Source organism: Amblyomma maculatum, chromosome 2, assembly GCF_055883805.1.
Source record: "Amblyomma maculatum isolate TAMU_Amacu chromosome 2, ASM5588380v1, whole genome shotgun sequence".
Taxonomy (NCBI): domain Eukaryota; kingdom Metazoa; phylum Arthropoda; class Arachnida; order Ixodida; family Ixodidae; genus Amblyomma; species Amblyomma maculatum.
Window position 1 is genome coordinate 40649375 of NC_139345.1, and position 15380 is coordinate 40664754.

Genomic DNA, 15380 nt, shown 5'->3' on the forward strand with positions numbered 1-15380 from the left:
CGCTTTGGGACGTTAAACACTACAAACCAACAAACCAATCTACGAAAAAAAAAAAACATAACCAAAGACAGAAATGGGGGATGCATTTGCTCCGTCGATTTTATCAAGAGCACCTTGCAAAAAAAAAAAAGAAAGAAAAAAAGAAGCTACTAGGCGTTTTGAAACATAAAACACGTTATTTTTCTACTTTTCAACTATTAAGTCAAAGTTTATTTTCCATCTAAAACTACAGATGGAGGAATCGTAAAAAAACGCTTCCCTTGGGCAGCTTTTTTAAGCAGTTAATTTCAAGAAAATTAACCAGTTAATTTCAAGAAAATTAACCAGTTAATTTCAAGAAAATTAACCAGTTAATTTCAAGAAAAAGGTGACCAGAAATCAGCTAGTTTATTGTTGAAGCGGCCCAGCTGGACGTTCATGCTGTTTGAGCCTCGATAGTTCGAAATCCGCTAAAACGTTCATACAAGTCGTTAACCACGAAAGATGCCTTGCGCATATTTTCGAAGTTCCATGTAGTATGAGAGCATCCTGGCGGATAGCGTAACTGTCTCCTTATACGAAGGATCTGTGACTGGGTCATTAGGAATTTTCACGCTTTCCGTTCCATTCAGGACTGTTATGCGACCTTCGATGGCGGCTTTGATAGGCGTCATTTTCCTGATATAATCCACGAGAACTGCGTAATCGGCCGGACCTGAAAGAGTAATACAAGAGAATGTAAATTCCCTAGCCGTGACAAATGCTTTACATGCGGCGGGTCGTTCGCACTAAACGACCCATGATCAACAGGTAGCGAATGTGGGATCGATTTCCATACCTATCTTTAATCTGCAGCGCTGTACAGACACGTTCACTCGGCTGCTTACTCCCATTCGGAAGAGCGTAAAGGTTATCTCAGCTGCATATCAACAATAATAATAAAAAAAATACTCTTGGCGAGTACGAAATCAGTGCATGGGAACACAAGCCAGCAAGAAAGAAAACAGGACGCTGCTCGGTCACTTGTTTTATACCAAATCTTGTCTCCTCCTCCGTGTGCGTTAAGCTACGTTGCTGCAGCAAGATTATTTTCCGGCTTTCTGCAAAGCGGCATGGCATGATCTTGATGAGCATGAGCTGCGACGCTATATGAGAGCGTCTCTCAGCAAAACAGATTAGGTTGAGGATTGGCAACCGGTGTCAGCCACTCAAATCCCGGAACTCCAGAACTATTCGCACATATATAACAGCTCGCACGACTGAATAGCGTTTGTAGAATTACCGAGGCACCGTTCTATTACTGTCCACTCCACCGGAGGACAGGTTTCAGTGAGTTTACACTACGGATCACAGTCTGACTTCAGGCGTTGTTTGTGCTTTTGTCTGAGTCCAGCTGACTAGCAGAAAGAAATGATACAAACATGACTGCACAGCGCCAAGCCTGACTTGGTTCCGAACGCGTGGAGACGTGAACAGACCTATGCTCTCACCGGAACCACAGTGTGCTATATAATATTCTTGTACATAATAGTCGGAACCGATCATCGCTCGAGGTTAGGCGACACTCTCTCGCGCTTTGCGTTGCATATCGTTGTCTTTATCGGCTTACATGCTTTCATCTGTGGATCCACAGCACACCGCTGCCGTGTTGTCCTCTTAAGACGAAATGTATCCAAAATTTTACAGTGCGCTACCCCTAACGCTGCCAGACTTTCGCGAGATAGTGCAGCACCTGTTGTCACATGAACTCTGTGCCACCATCGTGTAGCAATGAACGTACGCGCGGCACGCATACATACGGCCTCGTGTTCTCAAAAACTTCTCAGCGTATTATTTATAGATGAAAATACCATGCACCAGCCTATCCCGGGGCACCTTTAGCATAAGAGAAGATATATGCATGCTGCTATGGGTATTTTTTCGAATAATTTCTTCCCAAAGCAGGGGTTTAATTGATTTAGGCCTCTGGTTTCAACTCAAATTAAGAAAAGTGGCAAACAAAAATGGTATGCTGCCTGTAGCATCGCACTGAAGCGGATAAAGGACTGCTTAAACCAGCCGAGTGTAGTTTGCACTCACTTTCCTGATTGCGACATTTATCTCACATTTATGCAATTTTTCTGTGTGAGCCTCACAGGAAGGAAGAGGTGGAAAACTATATTTATTTAAGCGTTGCCGAGAGTCTAACTGCATTGCTCTTTTGTAGCGAAAGCTACACTGCGGTAGGTTTTCAAGCCGTCGGCGTGGCACCGTGGAAGACGACGAAGAAGAAAAAGAAGTAAAAGAAGTAAAAGAAGAAAATGAACAAGAAGGAGAGGAAGAAAAAAAGGAGAGAGAGACGTTTATTCAGAGCAGGCGTGAAATATTCGCCCTAGGTGGGCAGCCTCCTCAGTCCAGGAAGCCGTGGACCCGAGCCATCTCCCGAGTCCGGTCGACCAGACTACGCTGATCATCCAGGCTGGGGCTTGACAGCTGAGTCTCCCACTGCTCTTCGGTTAAGTCCTTGGTGGTTATGGTACCATGTGGTCCCTTGCATTCCCGCACCATATGTTGTAGGGTGTTTGGTACGTTACAAAATGCGCATTCATATTTGTAGATGGTGGGCAAGATCCTGTGTAGGTGCCGTGGACGTAGCTGTTGGTTTGGATTTTTCGGAGGGTGATTACTTCTCTGGTTAATTTCATTTGGGGTGGGGAATATTCTCTTCGATCAAGTCTGTAATGCAGGAGGATGTCAGTACATTTCTTGGGTACATCCTGTGTTCTCCGAAATCCCTCTGGAAGTGGTGCCCGGTTAGCATATCCTCGGGCTTGGCGGCCCCGTTCCCTTTCAAGTGGGTGTCCCGGAGTTCATATAATGTAGGTGTCTGGGAGGAGGTGAGCTGTGGTGCGACGGAGGATTTTAAGTACTATGCTGGAAATTCTTCCCTTTCGGTAGTTTCTGCATGCAGACTGTGAATCAGACATGATCTTTGCTCTTCGATCAGCTGCGTCAGTGTCATTCAAAAATAAAAAAGAAGACAGATAACTTGGTAGTTGGCAGAGGCAAACGACAACAGCGAGGTGCTATGACAGAAAGTTGGTTCGAACGTTCGAATGGCTAGTGACCCCTAAGCGCGAGAACAATAGCTGGTACTGAACTGTTGACATTCAGATGTAAACGAAGCAATGGCATTTAAAAGGGCCGATCCTACTGGCGGAACATTTTCTGTAAAAAACAAAAAAAAAAACAAAAAACAAAAAAAAAACTAAAACAAATGGGAGAAGCTTAACGCGGTTAAGCTAATGGCAGTGCGGAGAGAAGTATTTGTTCGGCTCATAATTGAGGTTAAAGTCAACTGGTAAATTAGTCGTCAAATCCAGGCAGTACAAACTACCGGCCTAGTCAGTGACTGGCCAGTCGTATATGTTAAGCTATACCGGCCTTAGTTTGAATTGCCCACGCATGTGGTTGTGACGTCATGAAACAGCTTGTATCCAGTAAGAACGATGACACAAAATGGTCGACGGTATTTGATTCTCATCTCACGCATTCATGTGAAAGGAGCTGCCAGGGCTAGCAACTCGTTCTAACTCGATCATGTCATCTGATCCCGTGACGTCACACAACCCATGCCAACTACAACCTTCCAGATGCACGTTCGTGAATTTTTTGAGGCTGTGAGCTTCCAACGGGAGCCGCTAGTGCCCCAGTGGTTGCTACGGCAATAACATTTGCATAATGACGCTACGAAACAGCTTAGTCAATCAGAGTGACAGCACACCGAATTCCGATACTCGGTTTTGATGATCCTGTGAGTGTACTTCTGAGCACAATAAAAACACACTTGTCCAGTTTTCTTTCTTTTTTTTTTTTTTTTTTTCGCAGGAAGGTAGAGACAATCAAGTGAGCAACAGCCTTTACGACACCGACCAACTTCCAAGTGCTGCCCAGGGGTCGTTATACACACATGTTATTTTCGGGCTAACACGCGTTAATTATGACGCCGTTGTCTGCGTCGATAAATGTTGGCGAGTTAGAGTTTACCTCCGCTTGTGGCATTGGTCGCTTTCCCGTAGCCATCTCCTCCTCTTGTGACGTAGTCAGTGGCAGCTATTCTGTAAGTATTGCCGTCCTTGACGTCTTCGTAGCGCGGTACATTACATCTTCTGCAGAGTACTTGCAGTGACACAACGCGACAGCCGGCAGGCAAGCTCAAGTTGTAGGTCACTTTAATGCCTGCAACGCCAAATGAAGACTGTTAAATATACAGCAGAAAATATCAACCACACAACAATCTGGTCAGATATATTGGTGTGCATTAATCACAGACAGTTTTCAGCTGACACGCAAGGTACATGACCTCGAAGAACGATGCTTTCGACTGCTAGACACATTTTTTGGAAGGGTCACCAGTACTCCTCCTAGCACAACCGTTAAACTGCCTCTGCAAGCCGACTCGACTTTCTCGGCAAATTTACGCGGTTTTTAAAGAAGTCGATGCCTGAAGCGAAACTCAATTGATAGAAAGTGTAACGACTGGTAACACCTGATGTAACAACTAAACTGAGCAGATAGTAGTCCCTGATTCGAGCTCGGATCACGATTCATGTTTAGCAAAAAGATTTGTTACAAAACTTGTACCTTTTCTCTGTTGCCATACTGCTGCGTTAATTTAATGTGCAGATCTGGTTAGCTGCGGATGCCAGGGATCAGGAATCAAAGCAAACTGCAATAAAACCCTTCCGGCTAGCGCCACTGCACGACATACGCTGCTTGAATGGCTGATGACCAGCCGTAATTACACGACAATGCGTAAGCCAGCCGAATACTAGTGTTTTGAATCACTACTGAGGTGTACATCGTCGCTTGTTTTTCATTACACATATCATAAAAAGTATTAAAAAAAAAATGGCATGCGATCGTGTTCTCCCCAACCGTTCGTGTAGCCATGGAGAATGTTCGGGTTTTTCGATTTGTCCCTTTGAGATGCAAGCAGATTTGGCGGGAACGTGCAGTAGATGCGAAGGCGATGGGCGATATGGCACACGTCGAAATAAAGTAACTCTCCTTTATAAACACCAAAACAAATATACGGAAACATTTACAATAAATTAAGAAACTTATACGACTTCAATGTCAGCAACCAAATATGAAGTGCGCGAGATGGCGCACTACACACCGCTCGAACCCACCGCTCGCTCTTCACGGCTTTTCCATAAGCAACGGCCTGTCTATACTTCCTTGAATGAGGCCTGAACCACAACCACCTTTATAACGCAACGGGCTGTTAAATAACCAGGCGGAAAACCTCCAGGTATTAGAGGAGCGCTTAGATCAGCCTCAATCTCTCGTACGAAGCTGCACTTGGGTCTCCGGAGTGTTCCCGATTTGTCCAGAGCTATCTCTCTGCGCGCACCGCCTCGTTATGCAGTTTCACGGGAAAAGGAAGGAGGACGGCGCGTTCAGATTCAGGCGGAGGCGATCGTGCATTCCTATCCATATTCCAGAATTTTGTCTTCTTTCTTTTTCGGCGGTAGGTACGTAGAAAACGCCATACACTGACCAAAATGTCCTCGCACCCTGCTTCTGGACACTGTGCCTGAGCATGTCTGCATATAAAATTTTATCATGTTCATGTGCAGCCATAACTTACCCGAAACTTGCAGAAATTGACCTTTCTTCTCTTCGTAGCTGTACTCTTTTACAGAGTGCTCAAACATGGCCCTCAGTTCGGTGCCGTTGAGCGTCATGATGACGACAGACTGCCCGAACGGCATCGTAGTCAGTATGTGGCCCATCGTTATGTTGGCTGGGTTGTTCGGGAAGCGAAAATAGGAAAGAAAACTTAAGACATATCGTCAGCAAAGTATACACTTGGTTACCAAAAAATTACGCATTCTGTAGAACCTCCTGAGCCCAGCAAAAGCGACATACATACAATTAGTGTTCATTAATTTCGCTTTGGGGCGATTAAATTTAAACCGGTGACTTCAGTACCTAGAAGCTAACAAAAGAAAAGCGAAGTCAAGAGCGAACAAGGAAACCCTAAGAGCACCGTCCTTATGCTGACGTTTTTTATGCACGCTACATTTAAGTATTAGTCAAGAGTTAGCGCCCGTAATGTCTTCTTGTTTGCTTTCAACTTGTTTTTTTTTTTCTGCACTTTCTTTCCGAATAGTAATTTGTTTGACTCTACAGTATCTCTGGCATATCAAACGTGCTTCATTTGCTGCTAAGTTATCGTTTGTATTGCACCTTGCCGTGTTAGTGTGTGTGCTGTTTGTTTAACCCTGCTAAGTTATCGTTTGTATTGCACCTTGCCGTGTTAGTGTGTGTGCTGTTTGTTTAACCCCACTCCTTCAACAGTCCCACTGGAGGCTGCGGTATAAGCAAATAAATAAATATCAAAATAAGCAATAGTATGTGCTGTTTCTTATATGTCTAGAAAACAGAATTAAGAGAGCGAAAGGAGAAAAGGTTTCAGCGGATGCCACGAAGAGTTCGTAGTTCGGTACTTTCCAGTGGACTGGGTTAATTGGAGAACTATGGGAGAGGCCTTCGTCCTGCAGTGGGTATAGTCAAGCTGATGATGATAATAATGACGTTCCAGTGGAAGTGATAGTTAGCAGCGTACAAGGGGCTTACTGTTCTGCAGTATCGGAGCCCGGATAGAGCCGCCGTTCAGCAGTGCACCGTTGACAGCAGACCAGAGCTCGGGGTCACTGCTCTCCTGGTCGGCGTAGTGGGCGAAGTAGGCGTCCGCTACCAGGTTTCCCAGGTTGCACTCACGCAGGCGGCAGATGTTTCCCTCCTGCTCCAGCAGCACCTTGGTGTAGCCGACCACTTCCTCGAACGCACGCGTCACATTCTCCTTGTAGCATTCGATGATGTTCAGCATCTCAGGGTCTACATGAAAATTTCAGGGCGTCGCACAATTAATGAAGTGAGCTTGTTTGTGCGATACAACTAGATCCCTCTCACTACAGATCTGTTGCAAAACACAAAGCCACCTCTCACTACTTCGTTTGAGGTCTATGGTTGATTTCTTCTGATTGAGAAATGAAGTACCATAATTTTTATATACAGGTAAGAAAACTCCGCGGTGGAAAGAAAAGTAACATAGAGCTCAAGTATGATCGCAAGGAACAATTAAAATTGTGGCACGTTACATTGGGGTGTTTAGAAAGCATAATTAAAGTGTGGTCTACGTAGCATAAAATTGGAACGTTTCAATAATTATAGTTTGTTAACTGAACACCGGAACAACGAGAGTTCATAACTGATTAACTAAAGAAAATAATAAGCGTAAGCTTTAATTGGTTACATTTTCATTTATTTATTTATTCAAAAGCTGCATGCAAACTACCGGGGAAGCGCTTTTCATCATCGGGCACATGCAGTTATATTCTCCGCACCAGCGACCTCTGCTTGCTTTATCTCTGATGCACACGACCAGTGAACCTACATTAAGTTGTTTTAATTCAAAACTTTTCTGTACTCCTTCAAGGCAGTATCACTCCTCATTCTTTTCATATATTTAATTACATGGCCTCTTTATGACCAGTTAACAAATTTTCGCTTTTGATGAGAACAACAAAAAAGAAAAAAGAAGTAAAAGGTGAAAGAAAGACAAAAACATACGCCTAATTAATGTCGCTAGCGTGCCGTCATTATGAATAGTACAGCCAAAGCTGTGACTATGCTAAAAACGTAATGGCGGCAATTATCTACTAAAAAAGGGGCTAATAAAAACAATGTTCCCTTTTCTTACCTTCTTCCACCGAGCTGTTTAGCAGAATTGGGTTTCCTGTCCAGTTCGTAACATTCCCATCCTTGTCGAAGGAGACTTGCAAAAAGCCCAGGTACTTTCCGAACCAGTAGTCTTGCACGACTAGACCAACGCTGCCACTCCTATTGACGACGGTGGGGTAGTCTCCTTCTTTTTTATTTTCAGAGATATTGCCTGGATTGAAATTTCAAGTTCGAGCGTGAAGGCGCCGTTAGACTATGGCTATCCGCTCAAAAGAAAACAGTCTAAATTCTGATGAAGATAGCTGCCACGAATATTAAGGGCTTAAAGCAACAAGGTTCACGGTATTATGGGCCGCTTAGTAAGAAATTCATTTCCTTTTTATTTATCATTCCATATTTTGTCCTGAAGTCAGATTATTGTGAAGCAAAATTAAATGCCAATAAAGCTTCTTTTGGGCTCCAGCCTCTTACATCTTGCAGCTGACCTGTAAACTACAACGGCATGCGATTACTCCATGAATGGGGCATAATTTGTCATAAATAAGCACTAAAAAGAGATTGTAAGAAGTTTCACACGTTTACTAAACACCGCATGAATAATAATAATAATAATAATAATAATAATAATAATAATAATAATAATAATAATAATAATAATAATAATAATAATAATAATAATAATAATAATAATAATAATAATAATAATAATAATAATAATAATGAATGCCATAAAAGGGAAACTTATTTCTCTTTTCCTTGTACAATAAGCAAAAGGTGGCAACTTGAAATAGGTAATTTTTGTTTCGTAAGTTCCGGCGTACGTAGGCGGTCGCAAAGAAGAATGTTGCATCCCTTTGGTGGCTCAAGAAGCAATCGGGTTTTAGTGTTAATCAGGGTGGGCTGAGTTCTGACGCTCTGTAAAAAGGATCCAGTGGCCTTTTTTTGGCAGCAGGATGTCTGCTCTCCTAATAAAACGCCTCAAATAATTAATGATATTATTCTGTAGAATGAGGGACATCATCCAGATCTATAATTGACATTGCTTTCACCCCCAGCAGCAGCGCCTACAACTCGTCTGCATAACAAAGCGAAGAATATGTAATCTTGAAATCAATAAATGGTTTTGCTTTGTGTAGGGTCAAAGGAGAAAAAGATGCGAATTAAAGGCTGAAGCGTCGTTACCGTTATACAGAAATGTGTTCGTGTGTCCACCAACGAGGAGATCCACTTGTGGTACGTTTTTCACGATTTCGAGGTCTCTCGGATATCCAGAGTGGGTGATTGCTATGATGATTTTCACGCCTTCCGTCTCGAGCTTTGTTGCTTCTTCTTTAATGCTCGCCAGGTCGTCGCGAAACACCACTAGACCTGTAAGAAGCAGAAGTCCGAGTTAAAAACTGTTAGCGAAAATATTCATCACAGAAAATCCCTGAAAAACGGCAATGAGGTGTACTTGCTTGATTTAAACTGTTAATGAAACTAATATATGAGAGCTCGGGGACCTCCCTCAGGCGTACATGTGCTAAAGTCAGCCTCTTCTCGTTGCTCAGTGACGAGGAATCTAAATATCCAAATAGATAGCACTAAGCTCTGTAAGCTTGTAGGTAATTACTGGTAACTAGAAATAGTTGTCTGTGGTTTAGCTTGTGGTTAAACCTGGAGTTACGCGAGAGCTAACTGCATGGCTAAGCTTAGGTTCGGCTTGAAGGTAAATACATGGCTTTTGCACATAGTAGTTTACTCTATGGTTTCAGCTTTATGCCATAGGGGCTCTTTTGACCCTTAAAGTGCGATGAGGCGAAAACCTCAATCGCGCGGTGGTCTGAAGCCCCCACTACGACATCTCTTTCTTTGTTTTCCCTCCCACCTTAGAGATGACGCGATAGCATAACCTATCAGCCAACATATAAAGCCCCGCTTTAACCGAGTCGTATGAACGTGCCTGCGTGGCCTAGGGATAACGTTGGCAGGCTGATTGTAATATCACCCTCCGATATGAAAGGAGGGGCCCGAGTTGGCAGCTCCTGCCAAACGTAATGTCAGGAAGCCCTACGTCCAGTTAGTACTCGGCCATGTTAGCTGCCAGCTACTGCCACCCACTGTTTCTTCTTCTTCTTCCTCTTCCTCCTCCTCCTTTTCATCTTCCTCCTCTTCCTTCTTCGCTCTTCGGACAGGCACAGGCAGGCACGGTGCAATGGCGAGACTATGGCCAATATAGCTCTCGCTACAAGCGTGAAAAGTGATGTCCCAAATTAACATGCTTGTCGGAGGACGAATCCAACAGTATTAAACAGCATTCGTCGCTATTTCCTTTTGGAATCAACGCCTTTCTCTTGATCATAAAGCAGTAGCTATTTCGGTGTCTGAAAGGTGGTCCCCGGATGAAGCCTGACCCAAAAATTAGTTGTGGAGTAACTCTGGTTAACTCTAATTGAATTGCGATAACAACGGCGGAAGCTTCTTTTTCCTGCTACATTTTCCCCCTATCACGCCCTATCAGTGTAAGGTGCTACATTATTGGGGACACTTAAGCTCATCCTGTATGACGCGAGAGCGTAGACTACCAGCCCACATATAAATGAAAAGGGCTCAATGCTGCTGAACCGAATATAGAGCGAAAGCATTAGCTGCGGGTGACCGAGCGTTATTCGTCTTCTTTGTTGTCTTCTTCTTCTTCACCTTCTGCTTCGTCTTCTTCTTCGCTTCTTCTTCGTTTTCTTCTTTCTCTTCTTTTGCGTCTTCGTTTTCTTCGTCGTTCATTCATTCATTCATTTCATTTATTAATACTGTCAGCCACCATAAGGGGCTGTAACAGGAGTGGAAAATACAAAACGAAAAAATGAGCAATATAGAACACGATGAAAATAAATAATCAATCAAAAATTGTCTCTGAATGCACACACAAACAAAACAAAAATGAATTACACAGAAATCGGAACAACAGCCATCCTACACAACAGCAATAGAACCTAATCACCCTGTGGTAGTGCCATAGATGAAATTTTCTAAATGGCGTACAAATTCAGATAATGATGATGATCGAACAGCAGAATCTGGAAGAGAGTTCCAGTCCTTACAAGTTCGCGGAAAATAACTAAACTTGAAGCAATTATTTTTTATAGCCGGCAATGAAATGAACCTACTATGACGATGCATTGATGTCTCATTAGTTTTGATCTCAAAGTAGTCTGATTTATTAATTTTTAGATAATTATTGATAATGAGGTAAAGAGTTTTTAGCCTTTCATACCTGGTTCTGCTTTCTAACATTGGTAGTTGGGCTTGTTGGCAGAGGTCTGTTGAAGAATGGTTACGGCGGTATTTATTATATATAAACCTTACAGCGAGCCGCTGAATCCTATCTAGCTTGTGAATGTTAGTTGCTGTGTGAGGATCCCATACTACTTTGGCATATTCGATAATTGGTCTGACTAGGGTTTTGTAAGCCAGGCACTTTACATCCGGGGTAGCACTGTGCATTGTGCGCCGCAGGTACCATAGTGTTTTAAAAGCTTTGGAGATGACATTTTCAATGTGGGTATTCCATCGTAGGTCTGATGTAAAAGTTAAGCCTAGGTATTTATACTGATCAACTCTTTCGAGCATGTAACCATTTATTTGATAATTGAAATTAAGAACATTCTTTTTCCTAGTTACTGACATGAACACAGACTTTTTTTAAGTTTAACTCTATCTGCCAGTCGTTACACCAATTGACTATTCTTTGTAGGTTTAAATTTAATTTAATCTGATCATCAATCGTATTTACGCTACTGTACATCACGCAGTCGTCAGCAAACAGTCTTATTGGAACATCAATGCTACTTTGCAAATCATTAATGAAGATGAGAAAGAGGAGTGGGCCTAAAACGGTACCCTGCGGCACACCAGAAGCAACAGGAAGAATGCTAGATTCACAACCTCTAGCAAATACATACTGTTCTCGAGAGGATATATACGCGGAAAACCACTGTGTGAGTGCTTGATTTTTAATGACCGCATTAACCTTATATAACAATTTTTGGCGTGAAACTTTATCCAATGCTTTCGCAAAGTCAAGGTATATAATGTCTGTTTGACCACGTGAATTTATCGCTTCTGCGAGGTCATGAACTATTTCTATCAGTTAGGTAGTTGTGGACAGTCCCTTTCGGAAGCCATGCTGGCGATAATACAGGATATCATGCTGGTCGAGATAGTTGAGCAGGTGTTTAGATATGATATGTTCAAGCAACTTCGAAACTGTGCTAGTGAGCGAGATTGGGCGATAATTGCTAACAGAATTATTTCCGTTTTTATGGACTGGTATAACTTTTTGCTCGCTTGCAGTCAGTTGGGAAGCATCCGCTAGTAAAAGAAGGCTGAAATATTTTGGTCAAGTATTTAGATACCCATTCAGCGTACCTATATAAAAACTCGTTAGGGATACGATCTGGACCTTGGCTTTTCTTGATGTCAATATGTAATAGCAGATTTAGAACACCTTGCTCATCAATTTGTAAGTCAGTAATAGGAGGCCTTTCAGTTTCAGCATTAAAAGGAGGCAGTACACCATTATCATGTATGTAAACAGATGAAAAATATAAATTAAAATCTTCGGCACGTTTATGGGCGTTCTCCTCGGTCTCAGCATGGTGCAGAACCTTTGACGGATTTATATAGCGCCAAAATTTACCAGGTGACTCGCGAAGAAATTTCGTGAGCGTCACATTATAGAATCTGCCTTTTGATTCCTTAAGAAGTCTCTTTAAATCCTGGCTCATGCGGCGAATACAAAGTTTATTTTCGGGGTTAGGGTTGTGTGAGGAAGCCTTACGTTTACGTTTAATTCTTCGTTTGAGATGAAGAATGCCTCTAGTTATCCAGGGACTCGTTTTATTGGTGCCCTTAAATTTCTTAGGAACAAACTGATTTAGGCACCGCTCTGCTAATTCCGAAAAGAATTCCCATAGTTGGTCAGTACTAGCATCAGAGTCATACAGCTGCACAAAACCTTCATATGAATAATCGAGGCAGTCAATCACAGCAGCATCATCAGGGTCATGAAAATTAAAGAAATGTTTTTTGGACAAAGTACCTGTGGAATCTGGTGATGCCTTTAAGGATAACAAAACCATCCTATGATCGGACAAGCCATCCAAGATCTCACATTCACAGAGAGAGGTTTGTATACGTTCAGAAACAAAAATCAAATCCAGTATAGATGATGTTGTAGTACATATCCTTGTGTAATCAGATACAACTTGAACTAAATTATGACAAAAAGCCAGATCAAGTAACTGCTCACAACTAAGCACTTCTCGTGTTCCAGGTAATTTCGAACACCAGTCAATGCCGGGTAGGTTGAAATCTCCCAATAATAGCATCCTACTATCGTGAGGAAGGCAGGAGTCCATAAATGTTCGCAGATTTACCAAAACGTCTACCGGGGCATTTGGGGCCCTGTAAACACCCCCGATGAAGACTGTTTGTTTATCTAGTTTTATTTTGACCCATAGCGCTTCTACGCCATTTACATCTGGAAGTACAGAAAATGCTATGTTGTCCTTGATAATTAATGCAACTCCCCCACCTCTGTCTTCTCGGTCCTTTCTCACTATTTTATAGCTAGGAGGAGTAACTTCAATGTCGAGTATATCCCTATGCAGCCATGTTTCGGTGACTACTACTATGTCTGGTTCATATTCTATGATTATGCTTTCTAATTCGACAATTTTATTTAATATGCTTCTGGCATTAACATTTATGACTTTGAACGGTTTTGATCTTGTGTTCCTGCGTCAATCGCTACTCCCAGAAGAGGTATCACATTTGTACCTTTGTTTCGTAGTTTCGCCCGTCGCGTGGCCCTTTCCGGGACCACGCGACGGGCCGAAACCTCACGTAGTATTGCTATTGCAATAAAAGCTTTCGGGCCACAGGTCGCCACAATCCGACAGCCGAGGTCCAGACAGGCATCGCACGGCATAGGTGGGGCGATGTGCTCACACTTGTCGGCATGTAGAGTCGGTAGGGTTGTTTGGTCGTCGTGTCAGGTCAATTAAGCCCCAGTCTCGCGATCATTGTCACTTGTGTTCGTGTCCTTATGCGTGGGTTGCGTCTTGCGTCGATGGGGTCTGGTCTCCAGCTCGTCATGTCTTGTAGTCGGGGTGGGAGACAGCCGAGGAAAGGAGAATAGTGAGGTGGAGTCAGGCAGACTGGGGAACAGCCAGCCGATGCGTGCCATGAGCCCGCTGCCGACGATGGTGGCAGACGCAGGGCGCCGAACCTCCGAGCCCGGTTGGGAAGGAATGAACGTACCCGGCACGCTCCACCAAAATGTTACAAGTGGAAAGATAGTGAAAACAGGAAACAAAACATGAAATATGGCGATGAGAGATGACGTTTAATGAATGTCGGCGGGCCAAGCGCACGCGTTCCTGCCCGCGTTATTGCTCGCTTCTTCTTCCTGGTTTGTCCCAATACCTAAACACAAGGCATCTTCGCCAAGCTGCTTATGAAACTGCTTCTTGCTCTTGTTTTTACGTTTTTCTCTGCGGAAAGAAGTGCTCAGTAACTTATCATAATGTTTCCTTATACTGTCGTTTCAGAATAACTATCTGATACATGGTTTGCAGCTCAGAGAGGAAGAGACCCCAGTCCCCGATGTACTAAGAGCTACGCTTGTTGGTTCTGCAAGCGAAGAGCTTCTTTATCTTATTTATCTCGACGCTTGTTTCCCTTATACCCGAACTCCGTGCTGTAAATGAGGCCTACTCGTAGCTGCCGCATCCGCCTGTTCGTTACCCTCGTGAGATGCCATAGTGCACTCGGACAACCGCTCTTTTTTTTTTTTTTTCGAAATTAAAGAGCCGACTGATTAATAGCAGTTCCATTTTTGGATCTGAAAAATACGGTTGTTAATACTTCAACAAAGAAGAAAAGAAGTACCTGAAAGTTCGCAAAAAAGCTCCTCTAACTTTCGCCCTTTGCTGGAGCGTCGCAATCTGGGCTTTGTGCCGCACCTCCCTCTCCGATCAGAGTAACCGTTCGAGGCATACGGTGTTGCAGAGGCTCCCCTGATTTTTACGTCGCCGTAAGGCATTTTATCTGTGTGTCGAATCGCCATACGCTCACGGCTAGTTTAGTCAAGTCCCCCTGCCTCCCTTTTTTGCCGTCTGTGCTTAGGTTACCTAAATCACGTTCCTAAATGCACAGTGTTTCCTCTCACATCTGTTATAATGCATCCAACTGTTATAACATATAAGCTACGTCTTATGCCGATTTTCCATCACAGCGGCTACCATACAAGCAATTACGTGTCAATACAGGAGAATACTTCCTTTCCACATACAGTCACCGCACTAGGCGATAATAAAAACTGCCTACCCAGTGATCGCTTCGAACTGTTTTCGAGATGATGCATGATGCTCACCCTAGTGCTGATTTTTGCATTTATTTGTGCTGCCAACGCGGCAATGCCAAGCAAGATGTAGAAATAAGGTTTGGTTCGGTTCGTGGGGTTTAACGTCCCAAAGCGACTAAGGCTATGAGAAATGCCGCAGTGGAGGGCTCCGGAAATTTCAACCTGCCCTGACATTGCACAGCCCACGGGCGCCCAGCCTTTCGCAGCCTGCGAAAAGCGGCCTCCCGGGCCGGAATTCAATCCCGCATCCTTGGACACGTCG

At 43.4% G+C, this 15380-nt stretch overlaps 1 protein-coding gene across 2 annotated transcripts in view; it reads right to left on the minus strand.

Moving 5' to 3' along the window:
* Positions 1-254: 254 nt before the first annotated feature.
* LOC146198479 (protein 5NUC-like) overlaps positions 255-15380 on the minus strand; it is a 28709-nt gene continuing 13583 nt past the window's right edge. Inside the window, exons 5-10 of one of the 2 annotated variants that reach the window (XM_084593981.1) lie at positions 8896-9081; positions 7733-7924; positions 6607-6867; positions 5615-5770; positions 4006-4197; positions 263-694 (exon numbers count right to left, since the gene is read on the minus strand). In XM_084593981.1, the coding sequence (XP_084450107.1) occupies positions 471-694; positions 4006-4197; positions 5615-5770; positions 6607-6867; positions 7733-7924; positions 8896-9081 (1211 nt within the window). In that variant the 3' untranslated portion in view covers positions 263-470. Of the gene's footprint in view, positions 695-4005; positions 4198-5614; positions 5771-6606; positions 6868-7732; positions 7925-8895; positions 9082-15380 lie in introns of both variants that reach the window. The other variant, XM_084593982.1, reaches the window with a different exon arrangement.